The sequence below is a fragment of the Loa loa genome, assembly GCF_000183805.2.
Source record: "Loa loa unplaced genomic scaffold supercont3.70, whole genome shotgun sequence".
NCBI classification, from domain to species: domain Eukaryota; kingdom Metazoa; phylum Nematoda; class Chromadorea; order Rhabditida; family Onchocercidae; genus Loa; species Loa loa.
In genome coordinates, this window is record NW_018108250.1 from 89,807 (window position 1) to 110,879 (window position 21,073).

At 36.9% G+C, this 21,073-nt stretch overlaps 6 protein-coding genes across 6 annotated transcripts in view; 4 read left to right on the forward strand and 2 right to left on the reverse strand.

The window, feature by feature from the left end:
* Window positions 1-1,537, forward strand: part of LOAG_17400 (hypothetical protein) — a gene marked incomplete at both ends in the record, with an annotated part of 3,017 nt that extends 1,480 nt beyond the window's left edge. The window contains 4 exons of the mRNA XM_020450062.1: window positions 149-295; window positions 372-592; window positions 1,084-1,188; window positions 1,491-1,537. Of these exons, the coding sequence (XP_020306314.1) occupies window positions 149-295; window positions 372-592; window positions 1,084-1,188; window positions 1,491-1,537 (520 nt within the window). The remainder of the gene's footprint in view (window positions 1-148; window positions 296-371; window positions 593-1,083; window positions 1,189-1,490) is intronic.
* Window positions 1,538-3,478: 1,941 nt separating this feature from the next.
* On the forward strand, window positions 3,479-8,820 carry LOAG_02288 (BTB/POZ domain-containing protein 2; the record flags this gene model as incomplete). The annotated part of the gene is made up of 15 exons (XM_020445965.1): window positions 3,479-3,680; window positions 3,940-4,070; window positions 4,366-4,509; window positions 4,615-4,745; window positions 4,910-4,995; window positions 5,238-5,337; window positions 5,501-5,633; window positions 5,743-5,830; window positions 5,953-6,096; window positions 6,328-6,507; window positions 6,593-6,817; window positions 6,936-7,122; window positions 7,608-7,695; window positions 7,792-7,938; window positions 8,126-8,820. 15 exons carry the CDS (start codon window positions 3,479-3,481, stop codon window positions 8,291-8,293), a joined length of 2,154 nt encoding a protein of 717 aa, XP_020303632.1. The 3' UTR covers window positions 8,294-8,820.
* Window positions 8,821-11,451: 2,631 nt separating this feature from the next.
* On the reverse strand, window positions 11,452-13,278 carry LOAG_02289 (thioredoxin peroxidase 1). Its single transcript, XM_020445966.1, has 6 exons — window positions 13,024-13,278; window positions 12,793-12,903; window positions 12,532-12,622; window positions 12,132-12,291; window positions 11,958-12,037; window positions 11,452-11,821 (listed from the first exon to the last, which is right to left on the reverse strand). The coding sequence occupies exons 3-6, from the start codon at window positions 12,561-12,563 to the stop codon at window positions 11,596-11,598; spliced, it is 498 nt and encodes a 165-aa protein (XP_020303633.1). The 5' UTR covers window positions 12,564-12,622; window positions 12,793-12,903; window positions 13,024-13,278; the 3' UTR covers window positions 11,452-11,595.
* A 980-nt stretch (window positions 13,279-14,258) lies between these two features.
* LOAG_17401 (CBR-POLK-1 protein) lies at window positions 14,259-16,792 on the forward strand (the record flags this gene model as incomplete). The annotated part of the gene is made up of 9 exons (XM_003137828.2): window positions 14,259-14,306; window positions 14,689-14,841; window positions 14,959-15,111; window positions 15,424-15,576; window positions 15,670-15,778; window positions 15,841-16,016; window positions 16,102-16,159; window positions 16,289-16,413; window positions 16,523-16,792. The coding sequence occupies 9 exons, from the start codon at window positions 14,259-14,261 to the stop codon at window positions 16,790-16,792; spliced, it is 1,245 nt and encodes a 414-aa protein (XP_003137876.2).
* Window positions 16,793-16,884: 92 nt separating this feature from the next.
* On the forward strand, window positions 16,885-18,319 carry LOAG_17402 (hypothetical protein; the record flags this gene model as incomplete). The annotated part of the gene is made up of 5 exons (XM_020450063.1): window positions 16,885-17,030; window positions 17,177-17,324; window positions 17,395-17,663; window positions 17,843-17,948; window positions 18,140-18,319. The coding sequence occupies 5 exons, from the start codon at window positions 16,885-16,887 to the stop codon at window positions 18,317-18,319; spliced, it is 849 nt and encodes a 282-aa protein (XP_020306315.1).
* Window positions 18,320-19,299: 980 nt separating this feature from the next.
* LOAG_02291 (hypothetical protein) lies at window positions 19,300-20,965 on the reverse strand (the record flags this gene model as incomplete). Its single annotated transcript, XM_003137829.1, has 3 exons — window positions 19,300-19,529; window positions 20,258-20,601; window positions 20,844-20,965. 3 exons carry the CDS (start codon window positions 20,963-20,965, stop codon window positions 19,300-19,302), a joined length of 696 nt encoding a protein of 231 aa, XP_003137877.1.
* Window positions 20,966-21,073: the final 108 nt, after the last annotated feature.

Below are 21,073 nucleotides of genomic sequence, written 5' to 3' on the forward strand. Positions count from 1 at the left end.
AGAATGATGAAGTCGCTGATGACAAATCTCTTTTAATTTTCGATTTCAAAGAGACAGTTCTGGAATCATTTACGGTTTTCGTTTTATTTTGCAGCTGAAAAGATAGCTTCATAAAACTTGAAAAACACAATAAAGATTGAATTTGCAGCTTAATATCATCTCACAATGGGATAACAGCACGGAATCAATACTTGATTATCGATAAGATTGCTTATCTTGGAAGCTGTGAAACAAAAAAGCTCAACAAGGAAATCAATGAAGAATATTTGACTGAGCGAAATGACAGTATTATGTGGTAATAACTGTTGCACATGTTTGGTTTTTATTGATTTGGAATTTCCAATTTCTTAGTACTACTTCGTACTTTCCAGTACCAAACCGGAAACTTATGAAAATTTTGTCTGGGCTATCGAAAAACATCAAACTGAATCTTCACAAAAGAAACAGGATGGCAAAGCTTCAAAAAATACATTCGTTCCCAGAACAAACTACTCAGAATGGATAGCTTTGTCATCCACCACAACTTCTGATTCGTCATCAACTGACTTCACGCATTTGAATTACTGTGAACAACTCAGTTGTAATTTCGAAGGTATGTGAATGTCTTCATTCTCACCAAGTGTATATTATCCGAAAACAAATCTTGATTTTTCTTTAAAAGTCATTTGATATCTTTAATTTTAGTGACAAGTCCACATGTGCTACCCAAACAACTTATGCAAAAGCATGTTTAGAACTATGTACAAGGAACAAAATATACGTGGCTAGCTGTTCTTTTATGCGCCATAGGGCTAAACTTATAAAATAGCTTTTTAAAAAATTACTTAAATCATCGTGACAAAGTAGTGAATAAGGCAAGTGACAGAAGTTTAATGATAATACAGACAGCACGATAAGTCGAAATATGCAGTATTGTATCTAAAACATGAGTTGGAAGAAAATGCTTACATTATCCCAAAAGTTGGTATGTCTTTTTATTGGAACTGAATAAGTGAAATCCTAAATAAGTTTTTAAATAATATTTGATAATGTGCGATTTTGTCGATCAACCGCTCACTTTTAACGGCAGAATATTATTTGCAGAAAACGCTTGTAATTATTTAAATCATAGTCTCACGAAGATTCCATGGATGTTGCGAAGTAATGTCTATGAAATGATTATTTCAAAATCTGTTGATTTACTTCCATGTTAGCTTACTTTTTTTGTTACAACTTCATGAAGGATTGATTGGTTTCGTTGTTAAATCGAGTTGCAAGTTACAAACAAGCATAAATTTAAAAAATTAGCCGATGTACGTATGCTGATAAATCATGTAAAGGATAATTTCTTGATGACACACGTAGATTACAGTGCTAATTGAGAATTAATATTTGTCATGAAAATATTTCAGTGGGGCGAGTCTTTAACCTATGAACCTATGAAACCTATGAACGTTTATTAAAGTTTAAGGGGCTTAACTGAAGGCTGTGTCTTGACAGGCAGATTTCAGTTCCACCAAAAGATCAATTCATCAGCACTAGGTTACCTTCTCGCTAGTTCGCCATATTGGAATCATCACAATTCAAGGCAACACCTGACACAAATACCGTGTTATTCCAGTATTACAGGTAATATCAACAATTCACCTTCTAACAGGAATCACCAAACTTATTCATATATTTTAACAGAGAACAGTGTGTTGTTTTCACCTTTTTTAACAGTTGAATTGTTGAAAAAAAATCCATTCTATACGCATTCCTTCCGGGCTGTTTCTTTTTTGTATAACAGTTAATTGAAATTTTTGTAATTTTAAACAGTCAGCCTTAGTCTTGAAGTTTCTTTTTTTTTCCTTTTTTTTTGAATTTCAGTTTAATAGTGCAGGAGGAAGCCGTACTTTCATAATTTCGAAGTAATCTTATAACTACAAGGATATCCAATGTCATCTGTATCAAAAACAAATCATCATGCGCAATCTACTCACCTTGTCATGTCATTTCGTAATAAGATAAGGGACAAACGAGTAAAGGGTAAATTTCTTACTAAAACTAGCACTTCTGCCTGTGTCCTTTCAAAATGTTCTTTGGTGATAAATAAGAAAGGAATGTTTTCCACATTTAATAAATGTTTGTGTTACGAATTCTATTTCCAGATTCCCTTCATTTTTTCACTTATATGAATTTAATAAAGATAAATAAATGGTTGAACATCAAATATTGTGAGGAAGATATAAACTGTGAACTTGTTACGCAAGAAACTCAAATAAATGAGACAGTTATCTCAAGCTTCGGCACTAATACTTTTAATATCAAAGCTCACATTATTCGAAACCTTATCTTGGTATGCTCTCGTAATCTTGACAAATTGACCTCTGAACTCCCGATACCGAAGAGGCGAGAGGCATCACTTTTTACCAGATTAGTCTGACGCAACTTTTTAATAACGAAAATGACATGGACCTGTGGCGACAATACAAAAACGAAATAAAATTCTGAAAGTCTGTAATTTACACAACAAGGGCGATGGACTGTGATCAAAGCTATACAAATACAACATTTTCAACATTTAAGTGGTGGCTACATACTACACTCACAGTACAACAGCCGCGCAGATCGCTAAAAGCAGCTTCGATAATGGCTTAAAAATTCCAAGCTGGACATTTTTCAAATCTTTTATTTTATATTTAAATTTGAAAAACCAATCAGTCAGAAAGCTTCTGATTCACGAAGGTTTTCAAGCAGTGGAAATCAAAATCCCATCTTACTTCCATATTATTGTCACGATACCATAACATTTAAAGTAAATCAGAATTTATAAGGTAATGATGGACGTAAGCGATAGCGAACATCAGAGGCAAAAAGACTAATTGATTACGATTAGAAAAGCATGTCAAGAGTGGCTCCTTGATATGTTGGTGTTGTTGTGAATGTCCGGTCTATGGAAACAAATTTGTATTCGTATAGAGGAACTGATGGAAAGATAACAAAGTAATGGAAATATATGACCAGAAGTACCCCCAAAGGTTAACCTTTTCTTTAAGGTTCTTTCGAAGATACTACTAACGCATATTATAAAGCTATTAAATTTTCGATAGAAAAAAATCGTCTAGTACTTCCTGATGACTGTAATGGAAGGATAGCAGACATTCACATTGCTTTAATGAAGTATCGGCACCGGTTAGCGGAATGCATTCGGCCCCTGAGACCTTCCAAATTCGTTGAGAGGGTTGGCTCGATATCTCCCTACTGGGTTTGGGACCGACTTTCGAAAATCTTTGTCTATGCGAAATATACCGTGTGCAGACGATGAAAATGTTGTATGGGAGGATGGGTGAGTATTTAAGTTCATGATGGTGGACAGCTGGAGGAATCACATACGCGGGATGCGCTAACGACGAAATCAGCATCTCTCAAGGCTGCATTTTCCTGTTGCAGAGTCGAAACAAAAATATTTGCTAAATTTCAAGCCACCACCAGCACATAATCTCTGTGGAGCTTCCACATGTCATCTTCAGAGTTTAACTCAGGTGGGACCAAACCGAAAATTGATCGGACTGGGACACCGACGAACAGAGAGATATCTCTTCAGGAATCTCGAAATGATTCTTCTTCGTATGCTGCTACTTCATGTCATCAGCCCTCGAACCATTCTTGCGATCTTCATACCGGTAGCACTCATTTTTGTTTCTGTTCAATTTCAGTAGGTATTACTGCTGACGTTATAAAGCACTCACGTTGATTAGCGTGTTGCTTGTTGCACAGATACTGTGAAGCATATGTGCAAGTAAGTGTGAAACTTTCAAAATACAATAATTTGCTGCTTACATATTGATCAACGACCAGCATACGGTGTAACTGCATTTTTTAAGAAATTTAAACATTCTACTTAAAGGTCTGGTATTCAATTAAATGTGTTACTAGTTATTTCAGTAATAACTGCTGTTGCACTCTCAATACTTTCAGGTAGTACACATATGCCGAATGATGCAACTACTACGGCTAATGCTTCTCGTTCTCTCCCAAACTTTCTGACTGGTCCAAGCGCCACTCGTCCGCTGGGAAATATGAATCAGAATGACGTACATTTTGTAGATGTAAGTTCAAAGTAATGAATATTGAAATTGACTTCGTACTGTTGAAGAATGATATCGGACAAAAAATATCCTTATAGTTCAGGAATGCTAAAATTTCGTTCCAGATATGGTGTGCTGTATTTTCCAAATCACGAAATTTTCTTTTGACACTGATAGTGAAAGCTACGTTACTTAGTTTCAATATGAGGTAATTTCATATTATCTAATTTGTCAAAAGGAAAAAAATAATAATTTCATATTATCTAATTCATCAAATTCAAATCACGGTGTGCCACTTAATTATTCTAAAAATCAGGATTTGTCGGAATCGTATGTCGAAGATGCATCGTTAGAAATTGAAAATGGTTATCCACTTGTTGCTGATTTGCAACAGCTTCGTTTACAGAATCACATCCGCATGTCGATTGATGATATTATTGAGCAGCAGGCTTTTCATTCGGTATTTCAAATTTGAGTTCTTTCTTCAACAATACAGTTCTTCCCTGTTTGGATTTTTTACATTTTTTAATGCAATGAAACTGCTATTATCACATGCAATGCATAGGAGACAGTAGATGACGCTGCAGATGAGCAGCGACGCTTGCTGAATGATCCAAACACCAGAGGTTCCGAATTCCTCGAAAGAACAAATGAAACAGTTGGTATCATTACAGCACGAGCAGAGGAAGTTATCGGGTTATTTGATAAGCTTCATTTATGTGTTGTTAATATCCTATGTATAAAGCTACGTTTTGTTTGTATAAACTCAGTGAAATTTGGGAACTCAGTTACTTAATTTATTTTGCCGTTAATTCATTTCTTCTCAATCTTGAAACTTAATATACAGAGAGGGCTTCCAGACCACTGCATGATGCAACATCTCTTGTTCATAACGCATCATCTCTCCGTGCTTCAGTGAACAAACGTCTGATTGATGCTCAAGATGGTTAGTATTTTAAATATTAATATGCAGTTTCCATAGGTGTTCGCCTTTATTGTGCATGAGGATCTCTTCCAAACAGTGTGAAATGGAAACTACCGATTAGTTACTGCATTTATCAAGCATTTTAGTACTTATAATATCGCTACAAATTTATCCATTTATACGTAGTATGCGGTCGAGATTTTTTATTCTTGCTTACCAAAACGAAATCATGACATGACTGGATGTAAACGGGTCAAGTGTAGGTTCATGCCAATATCCACTTCACAATGCTGTCGCTGTGGGACGTGCGGTAAACGACACTTCGAGAATCGAAGACGCTGTGGCAAGTAAATGCTCACTGATGTCAGACTTTGCCTTAATTTTTTTTTCTGCAGTTAAGACAACAAATCTTTGCATTATTTGAATGCATAAAATTGTCGTTATAAAATCAAAAAAGAACATTATGTAATAACGAATGCATGAGTTCCTTGGTGTCATAAAAATTAGACAATTATTTTGGTTGAAGTGGAACTGGTGAAGTACCATATATGGGCTGGCAAGCATCGAAAAGCACGCTGAAGGAACGTTTTACGTTTTTATATTGCAACGAAATTCTTGCTGATATCTGGTTTGTTGTTGGCCGCGGCGAACTAACCCAGGCATGTACTGGTTATACTTTGTCATACGCTTTCAAGAATTATTGGTTCTGTAGATGCGCCTAGAGCTCTGCAAATTTTATACATGCTGATATTTTCTTTTTCTTTTCAGAGGATTCCTGCACATAAATTCATATTAATTACTGGCTCAGCTGTTTTTGATGCTATGTTTAACGGTGGGTTGGCGAACAATACAATCGGTAGATCTTGGATAAAATTTGTTAAACAAATTTACAAATTTCGTCAGAGTCACATTAAATAATTTAAATGCAGTATATGTGTTTTACTGTTATCACCATGAGAAATAAACGGCTGTTTGTAGGAGCAGGGACGAATAATGTGGAAAGTAGTCAAGATATTTACTTACCTGATGTCGAACCTGGAGCTTTTTTGGCTTTGCTTAAATTCCTTTATACAGATGATGTTTCTTTTGGACCAGAAATTGTAATGACAACTCTCTATACAGGCATGCATTCCTTGAAACTTCACAATGTTTTTCGTGTTCACGATAAACAACACTAGCTACCGTGAGTAATATGGTATTATGATATATTATTTTCCTAAGCTGTGAAAAATTTTTAATGTCTTTTGCAAAAGCTGAACTGGGAAAGTTTGTTTTTATAGAAAATAGTTTATGAAGTTAACATTTGCAATCGTATTTCTTTTTCAGCCATATTTTATTCCGTATTTTCTTCAGCCAAAAAGTATGCAGTGCCAGCTATGGAACTCGCTTGTGTTGATTTCTTGAAACGAAATTTAGGCGCTGATAACGCTTTTATGTTGCTGACTCAGGCACGATTGTTCGATGAGCCGCAGTTAGCTAGCCTTTGTTTAGATATAATTGACAGAAATACGATTGAGGCTTTGAATGCGGAAGGTAAATCATTCTTTTCTGTTGGTAACTATGAATACGTTTCTCCTTTTGAACAGCGACTTGTACTGAGTCAAAATTGATGTTTCAGGTTTCACGGAAATTGATCTGGATACACTTTGTGTTGTTCTGAAGCGAAACACTTTGCGGGTTCGTGAAGCGCCATTATTCCTCGCAGTACTTCGATGGAGTGTGGAAGAATGTCGACGTCGGACCTTGACCGTTAGTGCAGAGAATCAGCGAACAGTGCTTGGCAGAGCTTTACATATGATACGCTTTCCGTTGATGACAATTGACGAATTTGCCCAACATGCTGGTAAACATATTCATCTTGAAGGCGAAAAAAAGAAAAAACAAAAACGAACCTTTAGAAATTTTTGTTGATTTAACATGACGAACTCGCTGCGTGAAGTTTATTAAGGAAAAATTTTTAGCTCAAACAGGTATACTAACTGATCGTGAATTGGTTAACCTCTTTCTGTATTTTACGGTCAATCCTAAACCACAGATTGAATTTCTGGATGTTCCACGTTGTTGCGTGTTTGGTAAGGAAGTAGTAGTTAGTCGTTTCCAACGCGTTGAAGGACGTTGGGGATACAGCGGTACACCAGATCGTATTAAGTATGTTCTGTTTTTCTTTTTGATTTTTTGCTTCAAATTCATATAAGTGGAAAATCCGAATCTTTGATAAGTGGTAATCTCGAAGGTCTCGGTTTTCTCTTGTAGTTTTGCTGTTTGCTCAGAAACATTCATTGCAAAACTCGTGAAAAAATCAAGACATGCATTCTCGCATTCTTAGAGCCATTCAAAACTTCTCTGTCACTCACCTTTACGTCTTGTAAAAGAACTTTGGCTGTGATGAAGTTCTGGAATGCATATGAATAAAGTTTAAAATATATCAGTCTTCCGTGGTATTTTGTTGTTTCTTCCCGACATTTTCCTGCATTGTATTCTGCTGAAGATGAAGTCAGGAGTAGTTAATTCTTCGTGTAAAGGCTAAAGAAATCAGAAAATTCATTGGACCAGTTCCAAGTTAAAGAAGTACCTTTTTAAGAAATACCTATATGTTTACATGTAAAAAATGGAAATATTTGCCTGAGTTCTAGGTTTACTGTTGATAGAAGAATCTATGTTATTGGTTTCGGTTTGCACGGCTCAATTCACGGTCCCCATGAGTACCAAGTTACTATTCAAGTAGGTTTTTTTTGCTTGTCACTGATTAATACTGTTTAGAGCAATATATTTCCCGTGATCATACACATAAACTGTATTATTCCTATTCTGTTCAAGATTCTTCATTGTGGCACGGGGAAAATTTTGGCAAGCAATGATACGTCATTTTCCTGTGATGGGTCATGTGGGACATTTCGAGTGTTGTTCAGAGAACCTGTGGAAATCAGCCCCTGTGTTACTTACATTGCTTCTGCACGTTTAAAGGTAAGATGTTTACCGAAATTCCTCTCCTGCAAAATATCAGTTTTTGAACACTTTACTGGATTCATTAACTTCCGTTAACTTTGCGAAATTAGACTCATACGAGTCTAATTTTGCAAAGTTAGACTCGTAAAAAAAAAATTAAAAAAAACAAAATTAGACTCTTATTACACTCGTATGAGTTTCTCAGGGTCCCGATTCTCATTATGGCACCAAAGGTTTGCGGCGTATTGTTCATCAGTCCCCTTCAACTGGAGTCATAACTTTTCAATTTACTTACGCTGCTGGTAATAATAATGGTACATCTGTCGAAGATGGCCAAATCCCGGAAATCATCTTCTGCACGAAAATTATTTGATTTTCTCAGTAATGATTCGTTCCTTTTTTGTCTTAATGTGCACGAATGTACATTAAACACCTATTCTTTAATTCTTCCTTGTTTACTTGAATTTAGATTCGTCTCTTTCTTACGTTTTTGTTTTCTTATTTTTCTCGGTCACCCACTTAATTGATTTTGTAGGTCATTTCAGCTTTTGTAATTTCTTTACTTCTCAATTACCACTGCTTTGCTCATTTTGTATTTTGCTGAACTTTTATTGGTACGAATCAGTAATGTGGATGTAAAATCTTCAGCACATCTACAAATGAATCTTCGTTATAAAAATCTTAGTTTGTTCTAATTAAGCTGCTGAAGATCTATAATAGGAAATGGTCTTTGTAATTTATCTGTACTTTTCTGAGGAACAACAACTGGCAATTATGTTTGTCGTAAGTTGGTTTTGTTTTGGTTATCCTCAACTGTCTTCGGGCCGATATCGAAATTGCGGTTTTCTCTCGAATGCGTAATTTATGGTTTCAGGAACTTCTGTATTCTATATACGTTTATCTGCTACGCCGATAAACTTTATTTATATACGAGGCTACTCTGATCCCATATTATCTTGACAACGCCAGCGCAGTAGCATGCTTGTGCGAATAATTATCTGTATTGTACGAATGCTTGTGCGAATAGTTATCTGTATTGTACATTCCTAACAGGTGTTTTGTTATTAGCACTGCCTTGTTATTTTGAAGAATCTGGGGGCCCAAGTTCAATAATAATGCATATGAACAGAATCGTGAGCTTTGAGGGCAGGAACTAAACTTTTTGGATTCGATTTTGATTTAATTTTAATGGTCATCGAGCATGTTGTAGTTTTAAGCATACGTTTGTCAGTGCTCTTGTAAGTGGATTCAAACAGGTATAAGTTGAAAACTACTTGCAAATTTTCAGGATTTGATATTGTATTAAAAAGTTTAGCAGGCTTTCTGATGGGATACGTTACTGTGATCTTTTCCAACTACAAGAAACAAGTGACTGCACTTGCTGCTTGATTTCGGTTGCTTTAGAGTGATTGGATTGCTTCGAATTGTTTTGCTTTCTTAAGTTTTGAGGAAGGCAAAGGCTTTGCCACCGTCATAAAAATTCTGGCAGGGACAATTGAATTTCAAAAAATTGAGATCCTCTTCTACATGTAAACAAGTTTAGTGATTGACAAATTTAAATTTGACTGTTTTTAATGCAGTGGGGACTAACCGAGTAGCAAATAATTGAGTGGAAGTAATAAATGATTTACAGAATACAATGAAGGAGTAGCAGTCGTGAAAAAATCCGAAATATGGGAGTGTATTTGCGGAAACCTGGAGCGGGCTGAAAAGTTCTGTTAGCGAAGTACGAGTACTCAACCAACGATTTAATTGGAAGATATAAATAGTTTGCGGGGATTGACATTTTGTATGTTTTCGAATTGACCGTCGGCCTTGATTTCCTTGCATATTCGCATTTCCCTCCGCAAACCTGTTTGAATATTCAAACATTCTGATAAAACCAAATTTAAGTTTTAAGCAGTAAAGAAGGGCATTTCTTGAGCATTTAGGGATTCAGGCAAGTATGATTTAGAAACTGCTTGTAAATTTTGAAACAAAAACTGCTTGCAAATCGCGAGCTCTTGTTTATTAGAACAGCGTCCCCATGACCTGCCGCTTTTCACTACATTCAAATTGCATGCCCATGTTTTATATCCAGGTCTATGGCTTGAACAAGAATTTTTGAATAACACGAGTTAATGGAACAAACGATGGATAAGAGCTGCGCCCCTTCATTTTAGAGGGTTACATGAATATTTGAAATGAACAATAAAATACTGAAATGAGTGAAATGAGCCAATTAGTAAGACCCGACTATAGTTACTTCCATAGTTCATGTTTTGTTGCTGCTGGTGTTTTGCGCACCTTGTCCTTGGTCATAATCACCAGTCATTTCTTCTTTCATGAAATCTAAAAGTAACTTCAACTTATTACGATCCAGTTTATTACCCTTCTGTTTACTTTCAGGTTATCAGCGATACTTATTTTTAAAATATGTGAGAAAAGAAAAACCTGTCCACAATGATACCAATTTCGAGAACTACCATACCAGGTGCTCAGAGTTCTGGATAATGAGACTCATTGTTCTTTCCGAAGCAACCGAAATTTTTTAATACAAAGCAGTTATGGCAGTTTTCAAGTCTCATTTATGTCAGGAAGTCGTCTGAAACACCTTAACAAACCGTCTGAATCTCTAACGAAAACCCAACCAATTTCTAGACGATACATACTCCTTGATCCTGGAGAATCTTACAAATATTTAGGACCAAATGAACATGTAAACATTGTATGTCCGTAGAATTCGTGAAAATTCGTTCAGTATTGCACGCGTAACTTCTAGGAGATTGGTGTTCAAGACGGGTTTTGCTTCTTCCCAAGGTTCGGAATTCACTTTCTCGTGGCACAGTAAACCGTAGAATAGATAAAGGCCGTATGGATTCAAATAGAACAAAGGATAAGTAACGGGCCCTTATCACAAGTACGCATAAACATTAAGGTATCGTGAATGCTCCTGGCTCAGATTTTAGTTACTGGAAACTCGTAACGCGTGCTTCACCTTCACCTTTCCTTGCTTGAAACGCATAGCTACAAATGTTGTTAATCATTTCCGTCTGTTTTAACATTTTCAGAGAACATATCCATCGACTTCCAATCATCGAAAATATTCTTGCAAAAAGACTTTCAATACTGAGCCCTTCATTCCTTTTCGGTCTCCTAAGCACTGTTTTGATTGGAAATTACCATACCTTTCTACCGTTGCCATTTGTGGGATTGTCACGTATAAATACAATCACTTCGCTGCCTACATAATGGATGAGCACTTCATATATAGAGATAACAGTTCCATTTTAAAATTCAACATTACCCTTCATATCCAACCACTCGCTACAGCTCTTGATGAAATTAATCATGTATTCTTGTAAGTTTTAAACCACATACCAGTTCACTCAAAACGAGGATGATTCATCTGCGAACCAAATTATCCACCGAAAAACAAGCTTTCTCAGCCTTTCCCACCCATGAAACTGTGTCGTGCTCGACTAAGTTAAATTGTGCGACTTAATTGGTATCAGGTTTCTTTTCAAATATCAATTATTTATTATAAATCGTATAGATATCACCACAAAAAGCAACTGAACCTTTAAACAAACAAATAAAAAACTCTATCGTTCAAAACAAAGCAAAACAAAACGAAAAAAAAAAAGAACTTCAAGTAGCTTAAATGAGAATTCATTTTTACGTGCTATCGGATCTTTAATGCATGACCGTCAACTTTTTGAAGTACTCCTTGGATTCCCTGACACCGGGCTTAATTGTTGGCTTATCATCAGACCAATTTGCTGGACATACTTCACCATGTTTCTCCACAAACTGAAAGGCTTTCAACGTACGAAATGCTTCATCCACACTACGACCAACTGAAAGGTCGTTCACCAGAGTATGACGGATTTCACCATTTGGATCAATTAAGAACAAACCTCTGAAACAAAAAAAAAAGAAAAACATTGAGGTTTAATAACTAAGAGAGATACCTTAATTTTGTTTGAGGAATAGCATACATGATGTGAACAAAATTTAAAATATTCTAGACAAACTAACAAGATAGGGTATCTTACCGATATGAGATACCTGTTTCATGATCAAGCACACCGAATGCATTCGCTATATCTTTATTAAAGTCTGCAAGCACTGGAATCTGCAAGGAAATTTTCCAGCCTATTTAAGACTAATGGAATGAAGATTGGACACATTACCAAAACTTGTAGAAATTTAGTATAAAAAACGCGAACCTGCATATCACCAAGACCACCTTCACTACGCGGGACCTGTGTCCAAGCTAGGTGTGAGAAGTGGGAGTCGCACGAACATGCAATTAATTCTGCGTTTAATTTCTGAAACTCCGCATATCGATCGCTGAAGGCAGTAATCTCGGTTGGACAAACGAATGTACTGAAAGCAGTATTAATTGCAAGATCAAGGTTAAGAATCAGTGGATTAACAAACTTATTGTTTGATCAATTTATCTATGAAGACTTTAGAGCACTCAGAGTTAAACCATGGATCATCACCCCATAGGCTGAAGCAATGCCACTGTGCCACTGCGTTGGCCATAATAGAAATCCTACAAAATTCAGAGAATCACCAAGACAAAATACGAAATTTTGAAGGACAAAACGAAGATTAACTAACAAGTCAAGTGGATAAAAAATAGGATAAGCCATTTTCCTTTGTAGTCTTTCATGCTAATTGTTTTGAAATCGCCATTTACAACTGCTGTCCCCTGAAACAGCAAATATGCTTGCAAAGTGATTCCGCACAAAAGAATTACCCTCTTACTTCCACAGAACGATTTTATAAATCGTTTTGTACAAAAAGATTATTCTCTAATTTTCAAAATAGCAACCACAACCAAGCGAAGTGATAAAAATAAGTCTGCAAAGATAAGCGTACAGAAAAATCAGGTGCTTTGTTTTTTGGACCCAAAGGTCGAACACCAGTTAACATAATAGAGGAGGTGCAAAATCTGGCTGTAAACATCTGGTGAAGTGGAGATGCCACTGCCTAAAATCCAATCAGAATAAAATCATTACTTTTGATCACTCAAAAGATTATAGGAAATAGATCCTTAAAAACATGATAAAGCGAGCAAAGAATTGAAACTATAAAACTGTAAAAACTCACTAACACTGAACGAATCATTTGCTCGGTTTCCTTGCTTTCTCTCTGCAATATCTGTTTTACAGAAAGTTGGGAGGACAGCAGTCAGAAAATAAGTCAAGAATATGTCATAATAGTAGCAGCCCTTCCTTCAAGATACCTTTATTTAAAGCAACTCAACTATATTCTGTCATCATCTCTCTTTGCCACAACCTCCGCGAAAAAAAAGGATACTTCAACCTAGAACGCTAGCAAATTATATGCTAACCTGACCACCGCCGTCAGAAATCTTCCTAAATGCATAATATCACTTCAGGTGTCTTAAAGTCTGCTAAAACTTCAGTATGTGGCCTAGGCCGAAATACTGATGGTCTGCTACAGCCGAATAAACTAGGTCTTTTTTCGAAAAATTTTTTAGATTATTCAGAAAAAGTTCCCATTATTGGTCCAATTTACCATTAGTCATAAAAATAGAAATCTGATTATGAAAGAGCACATATAACGATAAGTCCGCAGTTTTTAAAAATTTTCATCTGTTAAGCAAATGTTCTGGAACAGTCTGACTCAGTTTATCAGACAAAGGGCAGCAGAATTGTCTAAATAGATAAGTTAAAAGGTTGTCAAAACCAATTCAGAGGACATCTCGAAAAGTTGGGAAGTGAGTGGCAGTGATTCCCGGAACTTTCTCTTGCCTACTATTGACCAAATACCTCAGAAAGTCCAGTAATTACACCCTAAATACGGCACCCTGCCCCTTCCCGCTTCCACCACAAGGTCTTCCTATGTCGCCACCAGTCGACCTCTCACTCTTTCAAGCTCTTGTTTTCCGCAACTCTTATCGATTCCTGCTGCCTCCTCAATCGCATAATCTCTACTGTCAATCTTACTTGTCAAGTAGATGAAGACTCCGAAAGAGCTGAGCAGTCTGAGAGTGTGGCGCTCGCAGTTATGGTTAGGGTATCGTTGTTTACTTGGCTTACTTTACTGAAGTTCAGGGATGAAAATAGTTTTTTTGTAGTGTTAAAGTCTCCACGTGAACGTATCGTTGCTGTGGTTATGAAATACTTTTGATTGTACGTTGTGAATTGCAGGGAAAAAAGATGTATAAATAATTTAAAATTCTGAAAATCAAATACAAATATTACATATCTATTATGTGAGTCGTTTTTCAGTGTTTTGTAAGAAAAGATTCGATGGTATGTCTGGATGACCTCCATATATATGATCGACTAGCGAGCATATAACGAGTGAAGTAAAACATGTTAGCCTTTGATGACAGCAAGACCGGTATGGCTGGTATTGATAAGGTTTCCCTTTTTTCATTTTTTCATAAGAATTAGTGTAACTCATACAAGGCAGCGGATCTCGTGATGGTAGATGGACATCGTGCACTATTATTCAGTCGGTTGTCCGGAAAAGGCAGCACCAACTATGCAGTAGATTTTAAATGTAACATTGGGAATGAAATTTTTGCTCTGTTTCCTATGTTATCCCACAGTAGCTAATCCTGCATGTGGAACAAAGTCAGAGCACATTGTTACCACTTTATATATTAACAACACTTTATTCTTTATGTTCCTTGCTACATCGTTTTAATTATTTTGTTTGCTGTCCTTGATAAGAATTCATTCTGTAGCAAATTTCGGGTGAAATGGTCCTTCTTTAGAAAAGAGTATGAAAATTTTCTAGGAACATGTCCAGAAAATAATCAATGAAAATACTAGTCCAGATTTCGAGGAATACGCAAAGAAAAAGAAAGTGAGAATCGATGCCAAGATAAAACGTTATCAAAACATTGCAGCGAAATTCACTCCGCATCAGATTCTTCAGGCGCAGGCTGAAGTTGGCTTTTTATCGCCACATTTCCGTATCATATTTTATTGTATTCTACACATTTATAATTAAGGTGGACTTCTAACGGATCATTCTTTGTGATACACTGTAGATTGCACGATTTAGATGGATGTTTTGGTTGGTATATTGGAAGAGGAACGTGATCTTTCTCGTTATGCTGTTCATGTTGACATGGATGCATTTTATGCATCTGTTGAAATGAGAGATGACCCTTCATTGCGCCATATTCCAATGGCCGTTGGTTCAAATTCAATGCTTGTATGTGTATTATTCTTTTGATTCATTAATGTACGTGGTTACAGTATATCTTATATTGATATTTTTATTGTAGCAACTTGTATTGCACTACAGCTGTGATACAGAATAGATGCAGCAGTTGTTTGGCCTTTTTTATGAAATATGCTTCTCATCAGTCTACCTCTTTTTAGTTATTATCTATTTGTTCGAAGCTGTTTTTTATATAGCGCATTATATTAAAGTATGAAATGATTTTAGCATCTTATACTGCATCATTTTCAAGTAGAAATTAGAATGTAATAGATATTTTAAAAACATCATTATATGTTTCAGCCAGTTCAAGCTTTTTTTCTAGAGTACATCAAATTATGCCGCTCGTCGTTTTGGTGTCCGCTCCGCTATGCCTGGTTTTATTGCAAAAAGTTATGCCCCCATCTAAAAATCATATCCGGTTCTTTTGAAAAATATCGAGAAGCAAGTTCGGTGGTAGGCATTTTCGGTTCGTTGGAGTGTTTTAAAAATTTTAAAATTTAGAAAAGCAGAATAAAATAACAGAAGTTTTCAGCATTTAATTTTCAGGCTCGGAAGATATTTAGAGATTATGATCCGGATTTTCATGCGGATGGCTTAGATGAAGCATACATCAATTTAACAACCTATATCCAAAATCGATTTCTCACTGGCTCAGGTACATAGTTGTTGTGCTGTTGGTGATTTTCCCCATATTTATTTTAAAGATGCATTTTGCAGCCGAACACGAACGAATTCGATATATGGGTGAGTGTGTTTGCCGATTGCCTTTGATTACGGAAAATGAGATGTACCACTTGGTCAGTGCTGAAATTACTGAAGAGATATGCACAAAATGTAAAAAACTACGTAAATGTGTACGAGATCGTATCACTTTCGGAGTTGATGTTGATGAAGTATGTGTTCCACAATTTTCTTGTTTCTATGAAAGAACCTATTAATGCCATTCGAAAATATTTGCTGGATGAAACAATTTTTTAGATTGTCCATGAAATACGATTCAGAGTAGAACAAGCAGTGGGTTTAACTTGCAGTGCAGGTACAGTTAATGATATATCGTTTAGTAGTAGTCGTTAAGTTCAGCAATTGTTGAGTTTATGAGGAAAGGGCAGCAAGCTGATAACTTGAACTGAAAGGCGAATTCCATGTGTGGTGGTATATATTGCAGGAATTGCGCCAAATTCCCTGTTAGCCAAAGTATGTTCCAATATCAATAAACCAAACGGGCAGTATCGTCTGCTGAATGAAAGAGAAGCCGTTTTGAATTTCTTGAAGGATCTCCCCATACGCAAAGTAATTTTACACATCCACTGAATTTAGTAATGAAGTTTACTTGTTATTTTCCATTGTTTCTAAAATTTATTTTGATATAAGCAGAACCAGTTCATGTTTAATGTTTCAGATAAGCGGGATTGGACCTGTAACAGAAGCAGTTCTAAAAGGAATAGGTTTGGAAAAATGTGGTGATTTATATGAGCAGCGTGGAATAATCAGTTTGCTTTTCACGCAACGCAGTTGCGAATATTTTTTGCGAATTGCTCGTGGTATATCTCACGTATTCAGTGTTGATCGAAAAATAAGGCGGAAAAGTATCAGTACAGAAAGAACATTCCATCCTACTGGAGATCTTGGAGCTCTTCTCGAGGAAATGCGTTATAGATATTTTTTTTAAATTATAGTTAAGGTTTGTAAGACGAGGAAATAGTAAAATCTGAGCATTCCAAAGTACCGTTCAGTCTTTAAGACTTGAAAACCTCACTTATAATGCCGGCTTTTTGTACGTTACAGACGTTGGAGAGTCTTTGCAACGAACTTATTGATTCTTTACCCGATCATAGAGTTCGAGGAGGACGAACAGTTACTGTAAAGATGAAATTCTCGACGTTTGATGTAATTACAAGATGCTGCAGGTACTATTGGTATCATGTTCTTTCTTTTTGTCATTCCACTTTCATGATTGATTCCAAGTTTCCGCTAAAGAGTAAGGTAAAACTTTTATACTTCTCACTAAGATCTTTGGAATTATCATAAAATTCTTGACTAAGTAGTTTTTCAGCGTGGATTACATGATTTCTGATGTAGACCGTTTATTTGCTTTATGCTCAAAGTTTGTACGTCGAGAAATGCACAACGACCATGGCAGTGATAAATATTTGAGATTGCTTGGTGTACGGTTAGCGCATCTAGTCTTCGAAAATGAGAAGGTTCCACAGTTTAGTATTTATAATTGTTATATGGATCATTTTTTCGCTTCCTAATGCTACATTTTATCAGATTGAGCCCTCAAACCCGCTATGCTCATTCTGGAAGCAAAAAGAAACGGAATCGACAGCATTGGGATATATTAGTGATGATGCGTCAAATAATAGTCTTTTACTCTCAAATTTGAAATTTGATCGCAACTTCGACATTGAAGACGGACTAGATGGTACCTCTCAAGAAGTGGTTCATTTGGCTGAACCACAACCTTGCCCAATTTGCAAAGTCGCATTGCCAAAGAAGCTCACATTGGTGAATCAACATATTGACGAATGTTTGAATAGGTTCAGAAATTGATATGAAACACTTATATATACGTTTGCTGGTATTTTTGTAGGCATCATTAAAAGCATGGCAAATATAGTTTTATGTAGCGGAAAAAGCGTTAGGTTCAACGTTTCGGTTTTTGGGCTTGTATAATTTTAGTCGCAGACATTGGTCACTTCTTGCATAAACTTTTCAGAAAAGCGATAAGTGAACTGCAAAATGATCAAAATACCATCAATGCGACGGTAGACGGTGGAAGTCCGGAAGACAAGACGCCAAAGAAAAGGCTGATGAAGAGAAAAGTGTCAAATACGATACCTAAGAATTCATTAGAAAATTATTTAATCAAAAGGCCGATGAACATATGATTAATATTTGTCTTGATTCGGCTAGATTTCGGATATTTTTTCCCCAGTTACTTATGGATTATGATATGTGATTTGGCTAAGTGAAAAATGACTGAGTAAAGAATTACATTTTCTTGAACGATAAGGTCTCAGGTTGGAAAATATCTGCGGAATTTGGATTAACTGCTGAAGCAAAAGGCTGTAACTCACCTGCACATTCAAATTCAGCTGTTTTGAGTTCAAAAAAGGGAAGAAATTATGAAGGGATGCTGGAAGTTGTGATGGAACAAAGTTCTACTCATGGTAACGATCGCTACCATCGATAGTTACTACCGTATAGTTACTCAATATATACGTTCCGTAATTTGCCGAAGAAAATCCAGTAAATCCGTACTATCTGATCTACTTAATTAATCCTACGGAAAATAAACAATTATCTAATCTTGCACCTCAATTCCTTTCGTCTCGTCTTCAGTGATATATGGAAATGAGTCTCCCTAAATTATTGGAAATACGAATACTTCCTGATGATTATTCTCACTAATTATAAGACCCCAGTCTGACTTGCATGTCTGGAGCGGAAATACATTTACCGAACCTCTGCTCAGCGAAGGAAATACCAGGCAGGGTATCCGCACAGCTTATTTCTGCGCAGAATACTTATTATATATGTGGACGCATGGAATGCCTAAGGGCGCTGCTAACAAACACAAGGCGGCGTGGTCTGGCGCCAAACAATACTTACGGAGTCTGAATATATTTCTACTGTTCAGCCCCGCTTCATCACCGACCTCTGCCTCTGCCGAAAAACTGGGTCAACTACTACCAAACGAGAATGAACCAACCATTGTCGCGAAGTTGTTCCTGCCGCGCCTGAGATGACAATGTAGAAAGTCGACTTGATAATGGGAAGCTCCTGGTTCCCACAGAATACGAAGAGTCCCGAATTGCGGTGCAGATAGTGTTAGTTGAATTTCACCGCATCTAGGCCGTAATAATTAACTAATATCACAATAGACCCACATGTTTATGCATCACCTACCTGACAGCCACAACGTAATTTTGTAGAACCATTTTTCGTTACGCACTTTAAAATGTAGTTTTTATTTCTGAAAATACGTGTCAGAACAGAAAAGTTATATTTGTACTGAAAAGAAATTCAAAGAAGTGACAAAGGATAAACTGCCACGGAATACATCAACACTGTAATTACACCAATGCATGAGTAATCGGGTTGCAAAAGAACTCTTGAAACGGGACGATCACAACAAAACAATGGGTGTACGCCTAAAGCCGTTGAAGTTATTTATCGAGAAATAGCACGGTCAACACGAAGTTGACGTCCCATAAATTCTGCATGGTTCATACTTCCAACAGCCTGCTCCGCCGCTGCCTCCGTTTCGAATTCGCAAAAACCGAAACCACGCGGACGACCTGTATCCCGATCCAGCACGATACGCACGCTGGTTACCGGACCAACTTGCCAGAAGAAATTTGCCACATCTTCCTCTCTTGCGCTGTAAGGCAAGTTTCCAACTGAAAAACAGCAATTCAAAAATTTTATAATGTTGCCAAAAAAATGGCAAGTACGGCTGACAAGATCTGTATTCCCGACTTACATACTTACATAATGTATGTAGATGTCGATACGTTTTTTTTCAGGCTACACCGCCAAGAAACTTGCTGTAAAAGCCTGAGGTCCAGGGTATAAACAATCTGCACCCGAGTTTCTACCAAGCATGCCAGTTGAAGAGAAATTAAAACCTTGCCTCCCTCAACATTTATCTCTTAGGAATCGTATTGAAAAGGAAAGAGAGGTGAGGGATGACGGCAAGACCATGTATCTGAACAAAGCACCAACTCGTAACAGGACTCCTCTACCTATGAAATCTGGCAACACTCCCTTAAAATACTTCGGCAGTTTCAAATCGTTTAAATATTTCGCGGCACTGAATTATCAATACATGACTCTCCAGAACTGTTTCTTGTTCATCATTTAGTTATAATACGGATTTATGTAAGATATGGCTACTAGATCCATGAAAAATCAGAGTCTCCCACCACACCAAACAGTCTTGTAAATTCTCCCACTTAAGATGCACTTGCAGTGAAAAGATGCAAAATGAAACTGACCAAATACTGAGCGAGACATGATCTTCTCCGGGACCGAACGTGAGACCTTGACAAAAGACAGAAACGACCCGAGAACTACAAGGAAGAACTTTTAGATGGAAACACAATTATAAGCATAAAGCACAACAAACAAACACGCGACTGATCGAAAAATGTAAGGATACAGAATAAGATCTGCCGAAAGGATCCAGAATTCAACCATTCCACGACCTCAGGCCAATCTTTCCAATTGTTCTGAGATAAAATAGCAAGTGCATAATTATGTATAACCGAGCAAAGAACTGGAAGACGCCAACGAGATCGTAACACGAAACCACCACCACCACACGCTAAGCCTAAAAATGGTGAATGAATGCGAGAAGAGGTGCGCTCGACTTTCAATCGATTGTCCGTCCTCCATTCTGACACTCTCCCATAAGCAGGCTGATCAAAGGCAGATGAGAGAGACTGTGACTGAGAGGATGAGGAGGGCACGCTGTAGCAGACATAGGGAGGCGGCTATAGAGGGATGGGAGAAAAGAAGGAGGGTGCGAGCCCCTTGTGTAAGAGTGCTAAGTAATCCCCGGAAGCTTATGGTATATCTGTGCGCTTGTTGCATAATTTTGTTCTTCCTACTTCTCAGTTTTTCTGGTAAGTCACATAGGCGGTTTTTGGTATATTTCAACATTATACTCTATCCATACGGTGTATCCTCGGATGGAGGATACAGGAACCTACTAAAGTACGAAGTATCGTTGTTCATGTGAAATGCGGGATGTCCACTGGAAACAATTTTCGCACTTCACAAATAAGGCGTTCTGGCCATTTCCTCCTTGCAATCTGTAGGCACTGTAAGGCATGCTATGACGTTTTCAATGCTATACTTGCTAGAAGTCGTCCATGATGGATAAATATATTTACTGGAATTAAACATATTTACTAGGACAGGTGCGGAGTATACATACGTC

What these genes read in the sequence shown, in the direction of transcription:
- LOAG_02289 (XM_020445966.1), bottom strand. Translation starts at nt 12,563, where the DNA reads ATGGCTTATCCTATTTTTTATCCACTTGACTT. An exon ending in ATTTTTTATCCACTTGACTT is followed by an intron (nt 12,292 to 12,531) that starts GTTAGTTAATCT and finishes TACTGCTTTCAG; the next exon opens with TACATTCGTTTGTCCAACCG. An exon ending in GAAACAGGTATCTCATATCG is followed by an intron (nt 11,822 to 11,957) that starts GTAAGATACCCT and finishes TTTTTGTTTCAG; the next exon opens with AGGTTTGTTCTTAATTGATC.